Consider the following 16,824-nt stretch of genomic DNA (forward strand, 5'->3'; position numbering starts at 1 on the left):
AAATCGGTCTGTAATTTGACATTTCATCAGGGTCCAGTTTCGGTTTCTTAAGAAGGGGCTTAATAACTGCTAACTTAAGAGATTTTGGGACATGACCTAGAAATAACGAAGAGTTAATAATATTAAGAAGAGGCTCTCCAGCTGCATGTATCACTTCTTTCAGCAAGCTAGTTGGACTTGGATCCAACAAACACATTGTTGGTTTAGCTGTGGTGATAAGTTTAACTAACTCTTCCTGTCCTATGCTGGTAAAGCATTGTAGCTTTAAGTGTGTAGCTATAGGCTGGTCTGGATCACCGGATGCCATCAATGGTTGAACATCCAATATTTTGTTCCTGATACTATCAATTTTTTTAGTGAAGAAATTCATAAAGTCCTCACTACTCAACTGTGCTGAAATACTCTCTCCAGAAATATGATGCTTTGTTAGTTTAGCTACTGTACTAAATAAGAATCTGGGATTGTTCTGGTTTATTTCAATCAGATTGCTCAGATGCTCAGCCCTAGCAGCTTTTAGAGCCTGTCTATAATTGGCCAGACTGTCTTTATACGCAATTCTAAAAACTTCTAATTTGTTTTTTTTCCACTTTCGCTCGAGGTTACGGGTTGCTCTCTTGAGGGCGTGAGTATGACTATTGTACCATGGTGCAGGTGTTTTATCTCTGACCTTTTTTAGTCTGATGGGGGCAACAGTGTCTAGTGTGCTTGTAAAAATATTGCCTATGCTGTTGGTTACTTCATCTAGTGCATCTGCATTTCAGGGTCTAGTAAGAAGTTGAGACAGATCTGGCAGATTGTTTGTAAATCTGTCTTTAGTGTTCGAGGTGGAGAGACGTGGAGAGAATATGTCTAATATGTTCTACAGGTGGAGTGTACATTAAGAGGTGATGGTCTGTGATGTCATTGCTTTGAGGTAGAACAGTTATATCAGAAACATCAGTCCCATGTGATATAACTAAGTCTAGTATATGATTAAAACAATGGGTTGGTCTATTAATGTTTTGTTTAACCCCAAAGGAATTTAGTAAATCTATAAATGCGAGTCCTAACGCATCGTTAGCATCATCTACATGAATGTCAAAGTCTCCTACGATTAACACTTTGTCAAAACTGATCAGAAGATCTGAGAGTAAATGTGAAAACTCATTAAGAAAAACACCGTAGGGCCCCGGGGGTCTATACACGGTGGCCAGGGCAAGAGATAGTAGGGATTTTTTATGCCAGTCTGAGAGTGCAACATTAAGGACAAGCACTTAAAGAGTTAAACCTGGGTCCTGTTTTCTGAGTAATGGTAAGAGAATTATTATAGATCGTTGCAACACCACCACCACGACCTGTCTGACGGGGCTCATGCTTATATGAATATCCTGACGGAGTTGACTCATTTAGGCCAATGTATTCATTTGGTCTAAGCCAGGTTTCAGTAAGACAGAGTGCATCGAAACTGTAATCTGAGATCATTTCATTAATAATAAGTGCTTTCTGTGCAAGGGATCTAATGTTCAGAAGCCCAAACTTAAGAAATTGTTTTTCTTTACCTATTTGGTCTTTTTCAGGATTAATTGTGATTAGATTATTTCGAGAGTTATTAACGAATTTATCTTTTAATCTCACTAATCGGGGGACAGACACAGTTTCTATATGACGAGCTATGTGTGAGCTTGTATTACTCTGGTGATTTGAACAGTAGCTATTATAGATATAATCTGAGGAATGACTTACCAGTCAGATGGTGCGCAGTGTCCTGGAGATGTTGTCCGAGAGGACTGCTGCTCCAGCTCTGCTTGGGTGAAGGCCATCGTAATGGTGGAGCCTAGGACGCTCCCAGAAAACATTCCAATTATCAACAAATGGTATATTCTGTTCTTGACACTAAGACTGTAACCATTCATTAAATGCGAAAAGTCTACTAAACCTTTCAATTCCTCGCTGGAACATGGGAAGTGGTCCTGACACGATGATCCTCGTCGAGGGCGATGTGGTGCGAACCTTCTCCACCAGGTTCCTGAAGTCCTTCTTCAGTATCTCCATCTGCCTCAGGCTGATGTTGTTTGTGCCAGCATGGAGGACCACAGCTCCGATGTTCTTGGTGAGTATCACCGGTACCTGTGCAGCGACATCAACAACACGAGCACCAGGAAAACAACGAGTGCGCATCTTACCTTTAGCCGCGGTAGCACAGACATGCCGGACGATGGAGTCTCCGATGATCATCGCATCGCGTGCTGCCTCGCGGAGAGGAGCGAAGCGGTTGCGAGTCGAGATCTCGAAGACGGGTGGCAGCGGAGGGGGAGAGGTCCTCAGCTGGGGCAAGGCACGTGCCTTCCGCTGCTGCTGCATCCAGGCTCCATGGTACCCCGGCGGTTTAGATTAGGGAATTCTTGTTGACTTTTAATGGCCGTAAAACTGCTGGGCGCAGGGTGATTTGTATGTTAAGGTCACAAGTTGATGGTGAGTCCCAGGGGTGTGAGGCTGGGCTATCAGTACTGATGGTCTGCAGAACTCCAACATTCATGGTGGTAGAATTCCTCCTTTGTCTCCAGTCTTGTTGGGGGGTCAGGCGTTATCCAGAGCCATCAGACATCCCGGAGCCTGGCTCTCATGAGTTACAGCATGTCGGTTGAGGTATAATGAAACAACTATAAGCAGTGATAGCTCAGTTGTTAGCTGTGTAATAGTTAATTGAGTTTTGAGAAGGATGCAGCTGACTCCATGAGCAAGTGATCTGACCTGAAGATGCTACATCGGAACCACACAGAACCTCACATGGCTTCCCGTAAACGCCTGTGGGAGATGACTAAGGCCCATGAGCTAAGTGATGTATGGAGAAACCTAAATAAAAAACAGAGACAGTACACATGGGCCCACTCCACAAACACACTCTCCCTGGCGAGTTTAGACCGTTGTTATTGTTTTAAGCATCAGCTAATGTTTTTTACAAAGTGTTTTATTGTTCCAGTAGGTATCTCAGACCACAGTATGGTACAGTGTACCATCAGTAAAAAGAATGTAAAGCCTAAGAGTGCCTACTGGCACTTTAACACTGCACTTTTAGAAGATGCTAATTTTAGAGAGTCTTTTATTTATATATTTAATTGTTTTAAATCTGAGAAGGCAGCTTTTAACTCTTTACAAGAGTGGTGGGATTTTACCAAAACACAGATCAAAGTATTCTGTCAGCAGTACACTCTCAACGTCACAAGAGACATTATTGAAAGACATATATGAAAGCTCTGGAGATAGTGGAACTCCAGCATTTGGAGGCCACTGGAAATCAAGGGCATATTGAAGCCCTCAAAAGTAAAAAAAAAAAGCTAAAATGAATGACCTATTAGACATCACAGCACAGGGGGCACTGGTCCGCTCACGCTTCACACATGTGACCAAGATGAATGCTCCTTCTAAGTTCTTCTTCAGTTTAGAGCAAAAGAATGGACAGAAAAGATTCATACATGCTGTGCAAACAGAATCAGGGGGTCTCTTATCTGAGCCCACTGAAATTCGCAAGCAGACAGTAAGCTTCTACTCGAAGCTGTACAGCAGTTAGAGGTCAGAGGCACAAGTGGTGGAAGAGAGCTTTCTGATAGACCTGCCGATGCTCTCTGATCAAGAGGCCAGGGAACTGGATGGAGAATTGACACTGGCAGAGCTCCACAAAGCCCTTCAAGGCATGGAGAACGGACGGGCGCCAGGTATAGATGGTCTCCCTGTTGAATTCTACAAGGCTTCCTGGGCAGTAATAGGGCAGGATAGGTCTATATTTGACAATGTATATTTAATTCATGACATTTTGGACGTCTCCAGACTATTGGGCTTGAAGACTGGTCTGATTTTTCTAGATCAGGAAAAGACCGGGTTGAACATGAATATTTGTGGAAGGTGCTGGAAACCTTTGGGTTCAACCCAGGTTTTATAGCCATGATCAAGTTGTTGTACTGTGAAATTGAGAGTGTAGTGAAGGTTAATGGTGGTTTATGTGCTGAAGTGTTGAGAGGTATCAGGCAAGGCTGTGCTTTGTCAGGCATGCTTTACACATTAGCAATTGAACCTCTTTTAAACAGATTGAGAAGTCATCTTTCTGGTTTTAACATTCCATACACCAACACCTCTATCTGTTTGTCAGCATATGCAGATGACCTGGTAGTAATGATAGACTCACAGAAAGACGTGAATGTTTTAACTGACATTTAAATGACTTTCAGGTTTTATCTTCTGCAAAAGTTAACTGGACCAAAAGTGAAGTAATTTTAGTTGGGGAGTGGTGAGGAGAGCAGGCTTTACTACCAGGGGGTCTAATGTGGAAAAAAGGTGGTTTTAAATACTTAGGTGTGTACCTGGGGAATAATGAGTTTCTAAATAAAAACTGGGAAGGCACTGTAGAGCATGTAAAAGGCAGACTGAGCTGGTGGAAGTGGCTGATCCCAAGGATATCCTACAGGGGGAGAACACTGGTCATCAACAACCTCGCTGCGTTGTCCCTCTGGCACAAGCTGACATGCGTGGATCCACCGCCGAACCTGCTGGCAAACATCCAGGCCCTGCGGGTGGACTTCTTTTGGGACGGTCTACACTGGATTCCTCAGATTCCTCTTGACCTGCCCTAAGAGGAAGGGGGGGCAGGGGCTGATCCAGTTAGCCAGCAGAACTGCAGCTTTCTGCCTCCAGTTCCTCCAGAGACTCCTCACTGGTCCCAAAGACTTAATATGGAGAGCAGCAGCCCATGGACTTTTACACAAGGTTGAAGAACTGGGGTTAGACCGAACTTTGTTTTTAATGGACACCAAAACGCTGGACATTTCTGGATTACCGAGTTTTTACCGTGGACTTTTTAAAATCTGGAACTGTTTTAGAAAACAAAACAAGGGCTATAGAACACTACACTGGCTGCTGGAGGAGCCCCTGATTCAGGGCGGGTGTCTGGACATCTCCGGTGTGACCGCCCCTGCATTGTCCGGAGTAATCATCTCCTCAAGGCTCGTGACACTCCGGGACCTGGTGAACATCGCGGGGACGGACCTGTCATGGGCAGAGAATCTGGCAGCGCGTTTGGGACTAAGGTCCCTGCGCATTGTCAATCAGCTCCTACATCGCTGGAGGACCACCCTAAGATCAGAGGAGTATGTTCAGCTGATGGACTACCAGATTACCGAGACCAACCCTGCAGACAAGGGACCTTTTCCCCAGCTGGACATCGCTCCTGACCTTGACGGGTCTGAAGGTCCGCTCCTGGTGTGCCGGGGTAAAGCAGAGATGAACTTCAGATCAGTGTCGGGGAAGCTGCTCTACAGGGCCTGTGTTAAGGTTTTAAACAAGAAGAAGCTGAGTGGAAGGATAGACACCCCATGGAGAAGTGTTCTGGGTTTTAATGCTGATATTAAACCAGAATGGAGGGCACTTTATAAACCACCATTAACCAAAAAAGCTGCCGACCATGCCGATTTTACCTGGTATTATCTCAATAACTCTTTTATTTCTGTTTTAAACCATGATGTTGCACATGACTGTCCTTTTTGTTCACAGAGAGAAACAGTTTTCCATGCTTTTATTCACTGCTCCAGGTTGCAATCATTGTTTGTTTTTTAAAGAGCATTTTAAGGTCTTTTAATGTTGATTTTACTGTTCAGTGTTTTATTCTTGGTTTTAAGTATGTCAGGAGACACAGGTTCAAATGCCAACTGATTAATTTTATCTTTGGTCAAGCTAAAATACAATAAAATACAATACAAACTTTATTTCTATAGCACATTTAAAACAACAACTGTTGACCAAAGTGCTTTCCAGGCAACATTGAAGGAAAAAGAATAAACAACAATAAAATAATAAACAATCACAAGGACAATATAAACCTAAACACTCTAGCCAGTATTAAAAGCCACACTAAAAAGATAAGATTTCAAGCTTGACTCAAAAGCATCTACAGAAGGAGCAGATTTAATGTGCATAGGAAGAGGGTTCCATAAGCGTGGAGCAGCCACCGAAAAGGCCTTATCACCCTTTGATCTTAGTCTTGTTTTAGGAACATGAAGAATCATCTGGTTAGATGATCTTGTGTTTCTTGAATTTTGATAGGGTATTAAAAGATTGGAAATATATTTTGGTGCAATACCATGCAGTGCTTTAAAAACCATTAACAAGACCTTAAATTCAATTCTAAATTTGATGGGCAACCAATGTAACATAAAAAGAACTGGGGTAATACTCTCCCTTTTCCTTGTGTGAGTCAGGAGCCTAGCTGCAGAGTTCTGCACTAATTGAAGACGAGATAACTGACGCTGCGATAAACCAAAATACAACGAATTGCAGTAGTCAATGTGTGAAAATATAAAAGCATGGATGACAATCTCCAGGTCTTTAAAAGAGAGAATTGGTTTAAGTTTAGAGATTATCAGAAGTTGTTTATCCGAAGTTGAATATCTGAAGTTGATGGCAATATACCTGAGCAGAAAAAACAAGATGGCACAAAACACAGACTGTGATGCTAAAAGAATTTTCTCCAGACTGGTTAAATCAAGAATTTTAATTGATTTTAATTTTTATAAGAGTATGAATGACTTGTTGATGTTTGAGATGGTGTGGTGTTTTGAGAAAGCTCTGTGCGCTGTTGAAGGAGGAGAGCTATGATTTGCACCAGAGCTAAACTAATCCTCATTTTTTTAACTATCCACTGCTATACCTAACCTAATTTATTGAACTGGTTTTAATATTTATTTATTTATTCGTTTATTTATTGAGTCACCATGATCTATGTACAATGTGACTTATGTAAATAAAGGACTGTAAAAAGTAAAAAAAAAAAAGAAGAAAAAGTCTCTCTCTCTCTCTCTCTGTCTCTCTCTGTGTCTCTGTCTCTCTGTCTCTCTCTCTCTCTCTCTCTCTCTCTCTCTCTCTCTCTCTCTCTCTCCATGAACTGAATGAGTGTTGAATGTGAGCATTTGGCTGAAGTGTCTGGGGTTCTGTCTCTCTATTGTTTTATTTGTAAGTTGATTTTTATATAAACTTCAATAATAAAAACCCCATAAAACACAGCAATACAAATATCTCTCATTTTATTATGTGATTTTCTATTAGGTGTGTGTGTGTGTGTGTGTGTGTACATGCTACATAAACAACTAGTAAATGAACAAACCTCTTTCAGCTCAGTGGTCACTTTTTACAGTCATATAATTTCTTTTGAAAGTTTTTAACTTCTGCTGGCTTTTGAGTTTTGATTTTTTTTCTATTCTTTTATTTACTTTTCTTTTCTGTATTGCACAGTGTTAATTATACCTTATATAATAAAAATCTGTTGATGAAGACTGTGTCATTGTGTCTCTCTACAGGTTGAGTGAGTGTGGTATCTCAGATGAAGGCTGTGCTGCTCTGACTTCAGCTCTGAGATCAAACCCCTCACACCTGAGATACCTGAATCTGTCTGATAATAATCTAGGAGACTCAGGAGTGAAGAGTCTCTCTGCTGTACTGGAGAATCCTCACTGTAAACTGAAGACACTGAGGTAAGATCGTCTCTCTGAGAGTCACATGACCTGCTCCTCAGTAAGACACATTCTCTAATAGTGAGAATGAAGCAGAAGTTTTAGCTTCATCATCAATGTCCTGAGGAGGAAGATTGTTTCTTTTTCTGCACACTGATGATTTTTCACAGACTCTGATGTGACTGCAATGTGTCTGAAATTATGTAATAGAAAATGAACCTGGAAACTAAAATTAAACAAGAGGCTCTGGTCAGCTCATCACCCTCCATTAGTGGGCAGTTGGGCTGCATGAAGGTTAAAATGATAATCAAGAGTCAGATATCATCTTTTTTATTTCAGTTATTTTCACTTATGCATTTTTTATAGCCAGAACAATAAAACAGAAATACAAGAGTTCTCTGAATTTAAAAATCAGAACATGTTAAATTCTGTTTAAAATAAAAGTAGGCCTGTTTTACACACTAACATTTAATAACAAAATTAAATTATAATAAGACTTCACTGTGGAAAACAGAATGGTTCAGTGGTGAACGCACAACACCTACACAATACCTGCATATGTATTGCCAAGGTTTTTGGTTAGAAACACAAGTCTATCAACATGATCCAGCTTTAGGGAGGACCACAAGTGAGCACCAATATTCCAACAGTACTAAAAACCCTCTCTGAAGGGGAACTTGTAGCTCTTTGCCTGTTTTTAGGTCCTTGGGTAGATCTTTTGTTGTTCTTTCCTCCATTTTAATGGATCCCCCTCACTATCCAGGTTACGTGACTGTAGGTAGGCCTGCAGCTAACAGGCTACACTTAGTTCCTGGTTGTTAGATGGACTTTGTAAGGTTTGTTTAGTATCTTTATAGAAGTTTCACAATGTCTTCTTTTTCTTTGGAGTGACTGAATGACTGTATGCTTTAATACGGGGATCTGCTGCTGCTGTGCTGTTCACATGAAGCCATGAACTTCTGTGACGCTGTATTTCAAATCGTGCTTGAAAACACAACACTGATTGGTCAGTAGTGAACTTCCAAAGAGAGTGTGATGAAGAGAGAGTGAAAAATAACTTGTGATGGTCACTTGTGATTTGGTTTATCATCTGTAAACTTTTTGGTTTATCTTTTTCTTACTCTATTAGAGGTATTTAATGAAAGCTTAGCCAATGGAATACTGGTCTAAATTATATTAAAAATTGGATAATGGTGAGTTTGTTATGCAGAGATTATAAATTGCTCTCCAAGGTTTTGGACAACAGATTGAGTCTTAGAACAAGTCCTCTATCCTGATCAGACAGATTGTGTGCCAGGAAGATGTATTTTTGATATTTCTGTTATCAGTGATATTTTGGATATCAGTAAGAGACTTAAGCTGGATTTTGGTCTAGTGTCAGTAGACATAGAAAAGGTTTTTGACAGATTCGAGCACAACTATTTATGGAATGTGTTCATAGCATTTGGGTTTAGTCCTGAGTTTGTTTCCATGATAAAGGTTTTGTACAGTGATGTTAGTGTACTGAAAGTTAATGGTTAAAAGTTCATCGATCGGGGAGGGTTTTAAATATCTGTGAGTGTTTTTAGGAGGTGGAATGTGTATACAGATATTTCTTGAGGTAGTTGATTAAATATAATTCAATTTAGTTGCTTTGTTTTGGGAGAAATTGCAGTAGATTCCAGAAAGTGCTGTGCATTTACCCAAAAAAGAAAGAGGACATTGTCTTATACATGTACAGAGCAGATCAGCAGCCTTTCAAGTACAATTTGTACAGAGATGAACTGATCTCTCTGGCCCAGTGGACTCTGGAAATGTGTAGTCTGTGCTACTTTGCAGGGCTTTAAAGGTCTAGGCCTGGACACCCTGATGTAGTGTCCTCCATTTGGGGGAGAATGTGACACTGGAGTGAAGAGCCTTATATAAGTCACCTTTATCTAAGAAAGTGGGAGACGTACAGTGGAGACTTGTTCATGGTGCAGTTGTAGTTAATGCATTTGTTTCAGTTATAAACCCTGGTGTTAGATGTTGTGTATTGATGTGATATCATCATGTACAGGGGGTCTGGGTGGGAGTCATGTGTGCTGAAGGAAAAAGAGTAAAGATGGCTGTGAGTTCAATCTGATATCACTAACAGTTTACAGTGTTAGACATGGATGTCCATGTTGTTTTCAGAGAGAAACTGTACTTCTACTTTCTGCACTGTAATAAACTAAAACCTGTGTTTATTGTTTTAAAGAGTCTATTCGATGTTATGAAACATTCTGACTGGAAATCTTTATTTTTTTCAAGATAAAATGGCACTTTTTGATGCTAGAAAAAATAAAATTAAATATTAATATTAATAATTCTAAATTATAATTTAGAAGTAGTATCTTTTAATCTGGTGTAATCTAGAATTTTAAATGATTTCCACTATAATAAAACCATGAAAGAGCTTGCTTCTTTTTATTTGAGTGTTATGAAGAGGCTTTGTGTGAAGTGATTAAAGGTCAGTCTACTGTCCTCTGTTCAGCTTCAGCTGCTGATAGTTTAATATCACACACAACAGATGAGAGAAACTAAATCTAACACTCAGGGTGATCATTTTAATGACATTGTTCATTAGAATAAACAGGTGATATTAAATCCTCATGTCATTCTGAATAATAAAATCATTTACAAACACATCATCTTTAAAGGAAGTCTTAAACCAAGATAAAAATCTGTTGATGAAGACTGTGTCATTGTGTCTCTCTACAGGTTGTATAAGTGTGGTATCTCAGATGAAGGCTGTGCTGCTCTGACTTCAGCTCTGAGATCAAACCCCTCACACCTGAGAGTACTGAATCTGTCTGATAATAAACTAGGAGACTCAGGAAAGAAGCTGCTCTCTGCTCTAAAGGATGATGAACATTACAAACTAGAGACTCTGATGTGAGTAATGCCTTTTTAATAAAAGTTCAACCTCATTATCATTAGTTTCAATGACCAGGTTAGGAAATAAAACCTGCTTTAGAAAATGTCACTATATTCTACAGTGGTACCTCGGTGTTTGACCTTAATTCATTCCAAAAGTCTGGTCAAATACTGATTTGGTCAAAAACTGAATTATTTTTCCCCATAGGAAATAATGTAAAATGAATTAATCTGTTTCAACTCGATGGTTGATCTCACAACTTTCCTCTTGGAAACACTGATGCCTGATTTCCCGTTTTTCGGAGACATGACTACTGAAATTATACCACAAAAGATAGCGTGGGGTTTATAACACAAGCACTTACAGATGATGCTTTCAGAACAGATGACCCACATAAACTGCTTCATCTCTACTTTCTACACCAGGGTACGCTGTATGGAAAGCGTGTGCGGTCAGAATAGCTCTTTTCAGATCAGGTCGAACACAGAAAAATATTTTCCAAAACTGAAAATTTGTGTCAAAAATACAGTTCACATTAACATTGTCACGAGGCCTGAACACCAGAGGGAGCCATCGCCCGAATGTTAACCGTTTCTGCCCACTTCCGGTCCAGTGACGTATATAAGCAGCACGCTATCTCAGTCACATTGCGAAGCATTGTTTCCTTAGCGTTACTAGCCAAGCCTTGATTAAGTCTCTATCTAGTTTCCTCGTGTATGACCCTGCTCGTTTACTTCTGACTTCGATTTCTGGATTAGTGTTTTGGTTTTGATATTCTACGTTGCTTTCTGGTTTTGACCCTGTTTCTCCGTGTCCTCGACCAAGATCTTAGCCTTCGGCCCTTTATATTATCTGCGAATGGATTCTAATACTCCTATGTCTGACGAGACGTTACAAACATTCGTTTGAATTTTGTTAGAAATGTTGATATTTGTTGCAATTCTGTATGAAACAAGAACCACTGTTCCTGATGGTCACCAAGGTCAAACTGACTCGAAAATTAGAACAGAATACCAAAAATTCTAACAGAGGGGTGGTCGAGGACCGAGGTACCACTGTATTTAATGTGAATTTTTCTAACAATTGTCTTTAATGCTGTTTTGTGTTCAGTAAAGTTTGTTGATTTAAAATTCATGTGGTGGCAGAAAACAGGGATTCAGACAGAGTCTACAAAATGCATGAGAGTGATTGTTAATGAACATTGTGTCTTCTGTCATTCCTGTAAAATTCACCTCAGCTTCTTCTTAAAGTCTGCACTTAAATATAAATGTAGAACAAGAGCTAAATGACACAGTAGTGTTCCTGTGATTGGATAAGAGCAGTGATGTGATGGGTAAATATCTGCTCATTATCCTGTTAGAACTTGTGGAAGTTCTCATTTGTTCTGGTTAAAAGTTAGAACACAGATGTTAGTAAGAATGAAGAAATGTTGAAGGATTCATTATAAACAGGAGATGATAATGTTTCTCTTGGAGCAGAGATGATTACATGCTGTTGATCATGAAGTACCACAGTCCACTTTGTGCTGATTAATTCACATCTTTTTCTTTTATATTCAGGATGGAATGAATATCTGTGTGTGATGAAGACTCCAGTGTTCCTGCATGTTGGGGAATAGAGAAGATGTTTAGAAACACATCAGTCATTTCGTTCAGTCTTTTGTTTTGTAAAATTAAAATTCTAACATTTTGTAGTAAAATAATTTTTGTTCTCCAAAATATATAAACTATATAAATATAAATCTTCAAAGATAAATGCATTAATAACACAATATATTGTTAGAGAAGTTATTTGTGAAGAGAAACATGTTTTTTTTAATAAATAAAAATAAATCACTCCAGCATGCAGGGTTGTCATCATAACCCAACCTCACTGAGATGAAACAACTCAGTCTGGATCAGTCCACATTGTACCCAGTGCTGGATTTCAGAATTGACCATAACTGGGCATAACTTGGTTATGTTTATCTCAGTAATTTTAGACTGCAACTTTATGAGGAGACTTTTCCTGGGAATGAGTGAATATGAGCACAAACTCCTTCTTTCTGTTGTGTATCAATCTGTCTTTTTACCTGCTTCCCTCTTTCATCTGTTTTAGTCATGTCAGTAGTGGAATCATTTACATGTCTACATTAAACTACCAAAAAACTATCAACTACCAATCTGACCTGTCCGTGTTGTAATGAATCTAAAAAATCCTTTCTTCTTGGTAGACTTGCACACAGTTTTTTGAAGGAACTCGGCAGGTAGGTTATTCCAAACATCTTGGAGAACTAATCACAGATCTTCTGTGGATGTAGGCTGCTTCAAATCCTTATGTCTCTTCATGTAATCTCAGACAGACTGGATAATGTTGTAACGTCTGGGACCCCCGCCCTATGCGGGGCTCGACCCCAGACGCCCGTGGTGTGTGTGCGCACGCCAGCACACGGTGTAATGAGACCCATGCGCAGGATTCAGCGAAGCACTGCTTTTATTACATTTAAGACGCGACATAGGGAAACAAACGTAACACTAGACATGGCGTGGATAACTAAACAAAACAAAACGAAAACAAAACCTAGACCTTAGCTTGGACATGGAACTTAACCAACAAAACCCCAACAGAAACCACGGTACAGATAACAATCATGGACAATGACACAAACACAAGGATCCCTATTTATAGGGGTAGACATTAGGGCTAATGGGATACAGGTGACAATCAGGATAGGAACAATAGGAAGGGCGTAACAAAAGACACACAAAGAAGCAGGCTTCCAAGGTTCACCTGCCAGCGCCCTCTCTGGGCCTGGCAGGGAACTGTCCAGCTGTTCCTGACAGATGTTGAGATCAGGACTCTGTGGGGGACAAACCATCACTTCCAGGACTCCATGTTCTTCTCTATGCTGGAGATAGTTCTTTATAACATTGGCTGTATGTTTGGGGTCATTGTCCTGCTGCAGAATAAATTAGGGGCCAATCAGACTCCTCCCTGATGGTGTTGCATGATGGATAAGTATCTGCCTGGATTTCACAGCATGGAGGACACCATTAATCCCGACCAAATCTCTTGCGTCTGCAGTCTTCAACATCACTCGTTTCTTTGTGCTTCTTCAAAATATCTTGAACAGCACATCCTGAAACCCCAGTCTGCTCTGAAATCTGTGCCTGGGAGAGACCTTGCTGATTCCTTGTGTCTTGTTCCTGTGCTCAATCTTGCCATGGTGTATGACCTGTGACATGAAACTGACTTCAATAATCACACCAAATATTGATTTGATTTTGATTGTTCTTCTGTGCTCTCATTTAGCATTTTGTAAATTAATAAAAAATAATCAATTAAAATAAATATTTTAGAAAGCATTTTTACTTTACACCATTTCTTTATACCTGTCTAAAGATTTTGCACAGTACGATATATTCACAAAATACTTTATGCAGCAAGAATTTATTGTGTTTTTTATATCTGTGTTAATAAATTCCCTTTCTTGTGTGTATATATTGTTTACATTATTATATCCTGCCTTTTGTTGTCATCCTTGTTGTTTACCTTCTTGTCCTGTTTCTGGTGATTTGTTTCACATTTCACTTGTTTCCTTTGTTTCTTTCCATTGCTGTTCTGGTCAGTGCAGAGTCTTGCTCTTTGTCAGATCCTTTAATTAGATTTGTACCAGAAGTGAATGTAAACTGAACATAAAAAGTAAATTACTCAACCTTTGTTTACTGAAAATAAAAAGTAGAGCTCAGAATACAGTCTAAAAAATTCAGTTCACCATTTTCACAGTACTGTACTGACATGATTGTTAGCATGCAAAATAAATAAATAATAAATAAGTGACAAAAAATAAGGTCCCAGGGCAAAAGTACAACAATGATGGTGATGTGAGGGCAATTATTTACACATACAAAATGTTCTTGAGCTACAATTTGAACTCAACTTTGCACTTTTGGGGGTCTTAACATGCTCAAAAACTCATGAAAATCAGCAGACAGGTTGGAATCTGCGGCCATTAGGAGGTCACTGTGGCTTGACCCTGGGCGTGGCACACACCCCTCACAGCGCCCCCTGGAATATCTTGCTGCATAGCTGATACACACTTACACATGTCCATGTACAACCCGGTACACACTTAGATCTCATTGATCTGAACAACTTTCACATTGTATATCATTAAGACTAATCCACAGGAAGCCAGTTATCTGCAAAACGCACCCAATGGAATTTGAAATACTCCTCCTAGGGAATTGATACAACTGCCACCAAACCCAAGCTAATATGATCTCAAGACATTGATACAACCGCCACCAAACCCAGGCTAATATGATCTCAAGACACTGATACAACCGCCACCAAACCCAGGCTAATATGATCTCAAGACACAGATACAACCGCCACTAAACCCAGGCTAATATGAGCTCAAGACACTGATACAACCGCCACCAAACCCAGGCTAATATGATCTCAAGACACAGATACAACCGCCACTAAACCCAGGCTAATATGAGCTCAAGACACTGATACAACCGCCACCAAACCCAGACTAATATGATCTCAAGACACTGATACAACCTCCACCAAACCCAGGCTAATATGATCTCAAGACACAGATACAACCGCCACTAAACCCAGGCTAATATGAGCTCAAGACACTGATACAACCGCCACCAAACCCAGGCTAATATGATCTCAAGACACTGATACAACCTCCACCAAACCCAGGCTAATATGATCTCAAGACACTGATACAACCTCCACCAAACCCAGGCTAATATGATCTCAAGACATTGATACAACCGCCACCAAACCCAGGCTAATATGATCTCAAGACATTGATAATGCAAAATTGTGAAGGGATTTTTGATATCTCAAACGGTTCAGCCGTGAGCAGTGTGGGAAATTTCTGAAACTTATACTTGTTTTATACCTAATCATTAAGTACGGTTGATTTTAATCAGTAAGGGAGGTTAATGCTAATTCTAATTCTAATTTTAATAATAACTCTGAATACTTTCTTTTAATCCTTAAGATAGATCCGAGTCAGGTTTAATCATTAGGACATGAACAAAGAGACTAGATAAATCATTTAATCATAGATAATGATTAAGGATAAATTCGTTAATCATTAGATTCAATCAGTCATGTTTAATCATATGATGGTTTTCATTTTGGTAATCAGTACTTACTCTCATTGTTAATCACTGACATGTTGCCTATCTAATTAGCGTCTCTAATTTATTGATTATTTGATAATAATCATAATTATTTGATTACTTGGTCATCTAATAATTCTTTCACTATTAAGCACCTGCCATAATCATTAGTCAACAGGTAAGCTTATGATAAATAGATAAAATTAGCACAAACATAGAGGTAGAAGTTATAGGACAAAAAATAAATAAAATCACAAAAATAGAGATGAGCAAAGCTGGCTGAATCATCGTTAGTGGGTTATTATTCTTGAACTTTCTGGCTTTGGCGTAAACATCACAAGGGCATAGGCTAGCACATTGTACCATATCACGGTGTTGGCTCCACTGAGACCGAAAAAACATGTTGACGAAGTTCAGAATCCTTGGGCTTAAGGGCGAGAACACCATAACAGTCTTATTTGATCCAATTCTGACTTGAGTGTTTATTTTAGAAAAATTAAAGTTAAAACTACCCTTATATAATGTACAGGTGTTATATCATTGTAACATCACACCCAGATCCAGAACACCAGAGGGAGCCCTCGCCCTGTCTCCGCTCTGTCTCCGACAAGTCGTTACAATCATGTCTTATCATCTTATGCAAATAAAAAGTAGCTTACTTGTGGCATAAGTAAGCACAAAACAATAGGCACCGAGACAGGAGGGGGTTTGGAGAAGATGTTATTGAAGCGTCAGCAAAATGTTATTGCAGTGGCGGATGTTAATGTAAACATAGGGACATAACACACCGAGTAATGGAAAATCATAGACTTTAATAGAGAGGATTTAGGAATTTAAATTTAATTAAATTAAGGTAAACTGACTACTCCTAGCCTAAATAAATAAACAATAAACAAACTCAACGTAAACCAAACTAAACTACACCTAGAGCTAGTTTGCCCCCTTTACCTTTACCTTATTAGCAGTATTACTTAGGTAACCTGATGTAAATTAAGGATGGCGTTCGTGCCCTAAATAGTGGGATTACATAAAATGGTGTAAATGCAAATGTGATAATAAAAATAGTGGTAAAGTCCTCAGAATTCTAATAAATGTCAGCCAGTCACCATGAACTACACAGGAACAACAACAATCAAATACATGGAACATGTGGGTGAATGTTGAATTAAAGGTGTAATGGTATAATGAAACAAATGTTTTTGGGCTAAATAAGGTTTAATAGAAGTTTAGATAGATCAACAACCAATATGTGTCAATATTATAACTTGTGACCCATAGAGTGTATGAAGGCCACAGAAAGGTGGGGCTGTTTTTCAGGGGGAATAATGGGTGAACGTCAAAA

General features: G+C 39.3%; 1 protein-coding gene across 7 annotated transcripts in view; it reads left to right on the forward strand.

The window, feature by feature from the left end:
• Positions 1-13,742, forward strand: part of LOC131370006 (NACHT, LRR and PYD domains-containing protein 12-like) — a 378,843-nt gene extending 365,101 nt beyond the window's left edge. For 4 of the 7 annotated variants that reach the window (XM_058416998.1, XM_058416999.1, XM_058416996.1 and 1 more), the window contains one exon: positions 11,910-13,739. In XM_058416998.1, coding sequence (XP_058272981.1) covers positions 11,910-11,919 — 10 coding nt within the window. In that variant the 3' untranslated portion in view covers positions 11,920-13,739. Of the gene's footprint in view, positions 1-11,909 lie in introns of all 7 variants that reach the window. The other 3 variants (XM_058417002.1, XM_058417000.1, XM_058417001.1) reach the window with 3 other exon arrangements.
• The last annotated feature ends 3,082 nt before the right edge of the window (positions 13,743-16,824 follow it).

The sequence above is a fragment of the Hemibagrus wyckioides genome, linkage group LG19 (assembly GCF_019097595.1).
Source record: "Hemibagrus wyckioides isolate EC202008001 linkage group LG19, SWU_Hwy_1.0, whole genome shotgun sequence".
NCBI classification, from domain to species: domain Eukaryota; kingdom Metazoa; phylum Chordata; class Actinopteri; order Siluriformes; family Bagridae; genus Hemibagrus; species Hemibagrus wyckioides.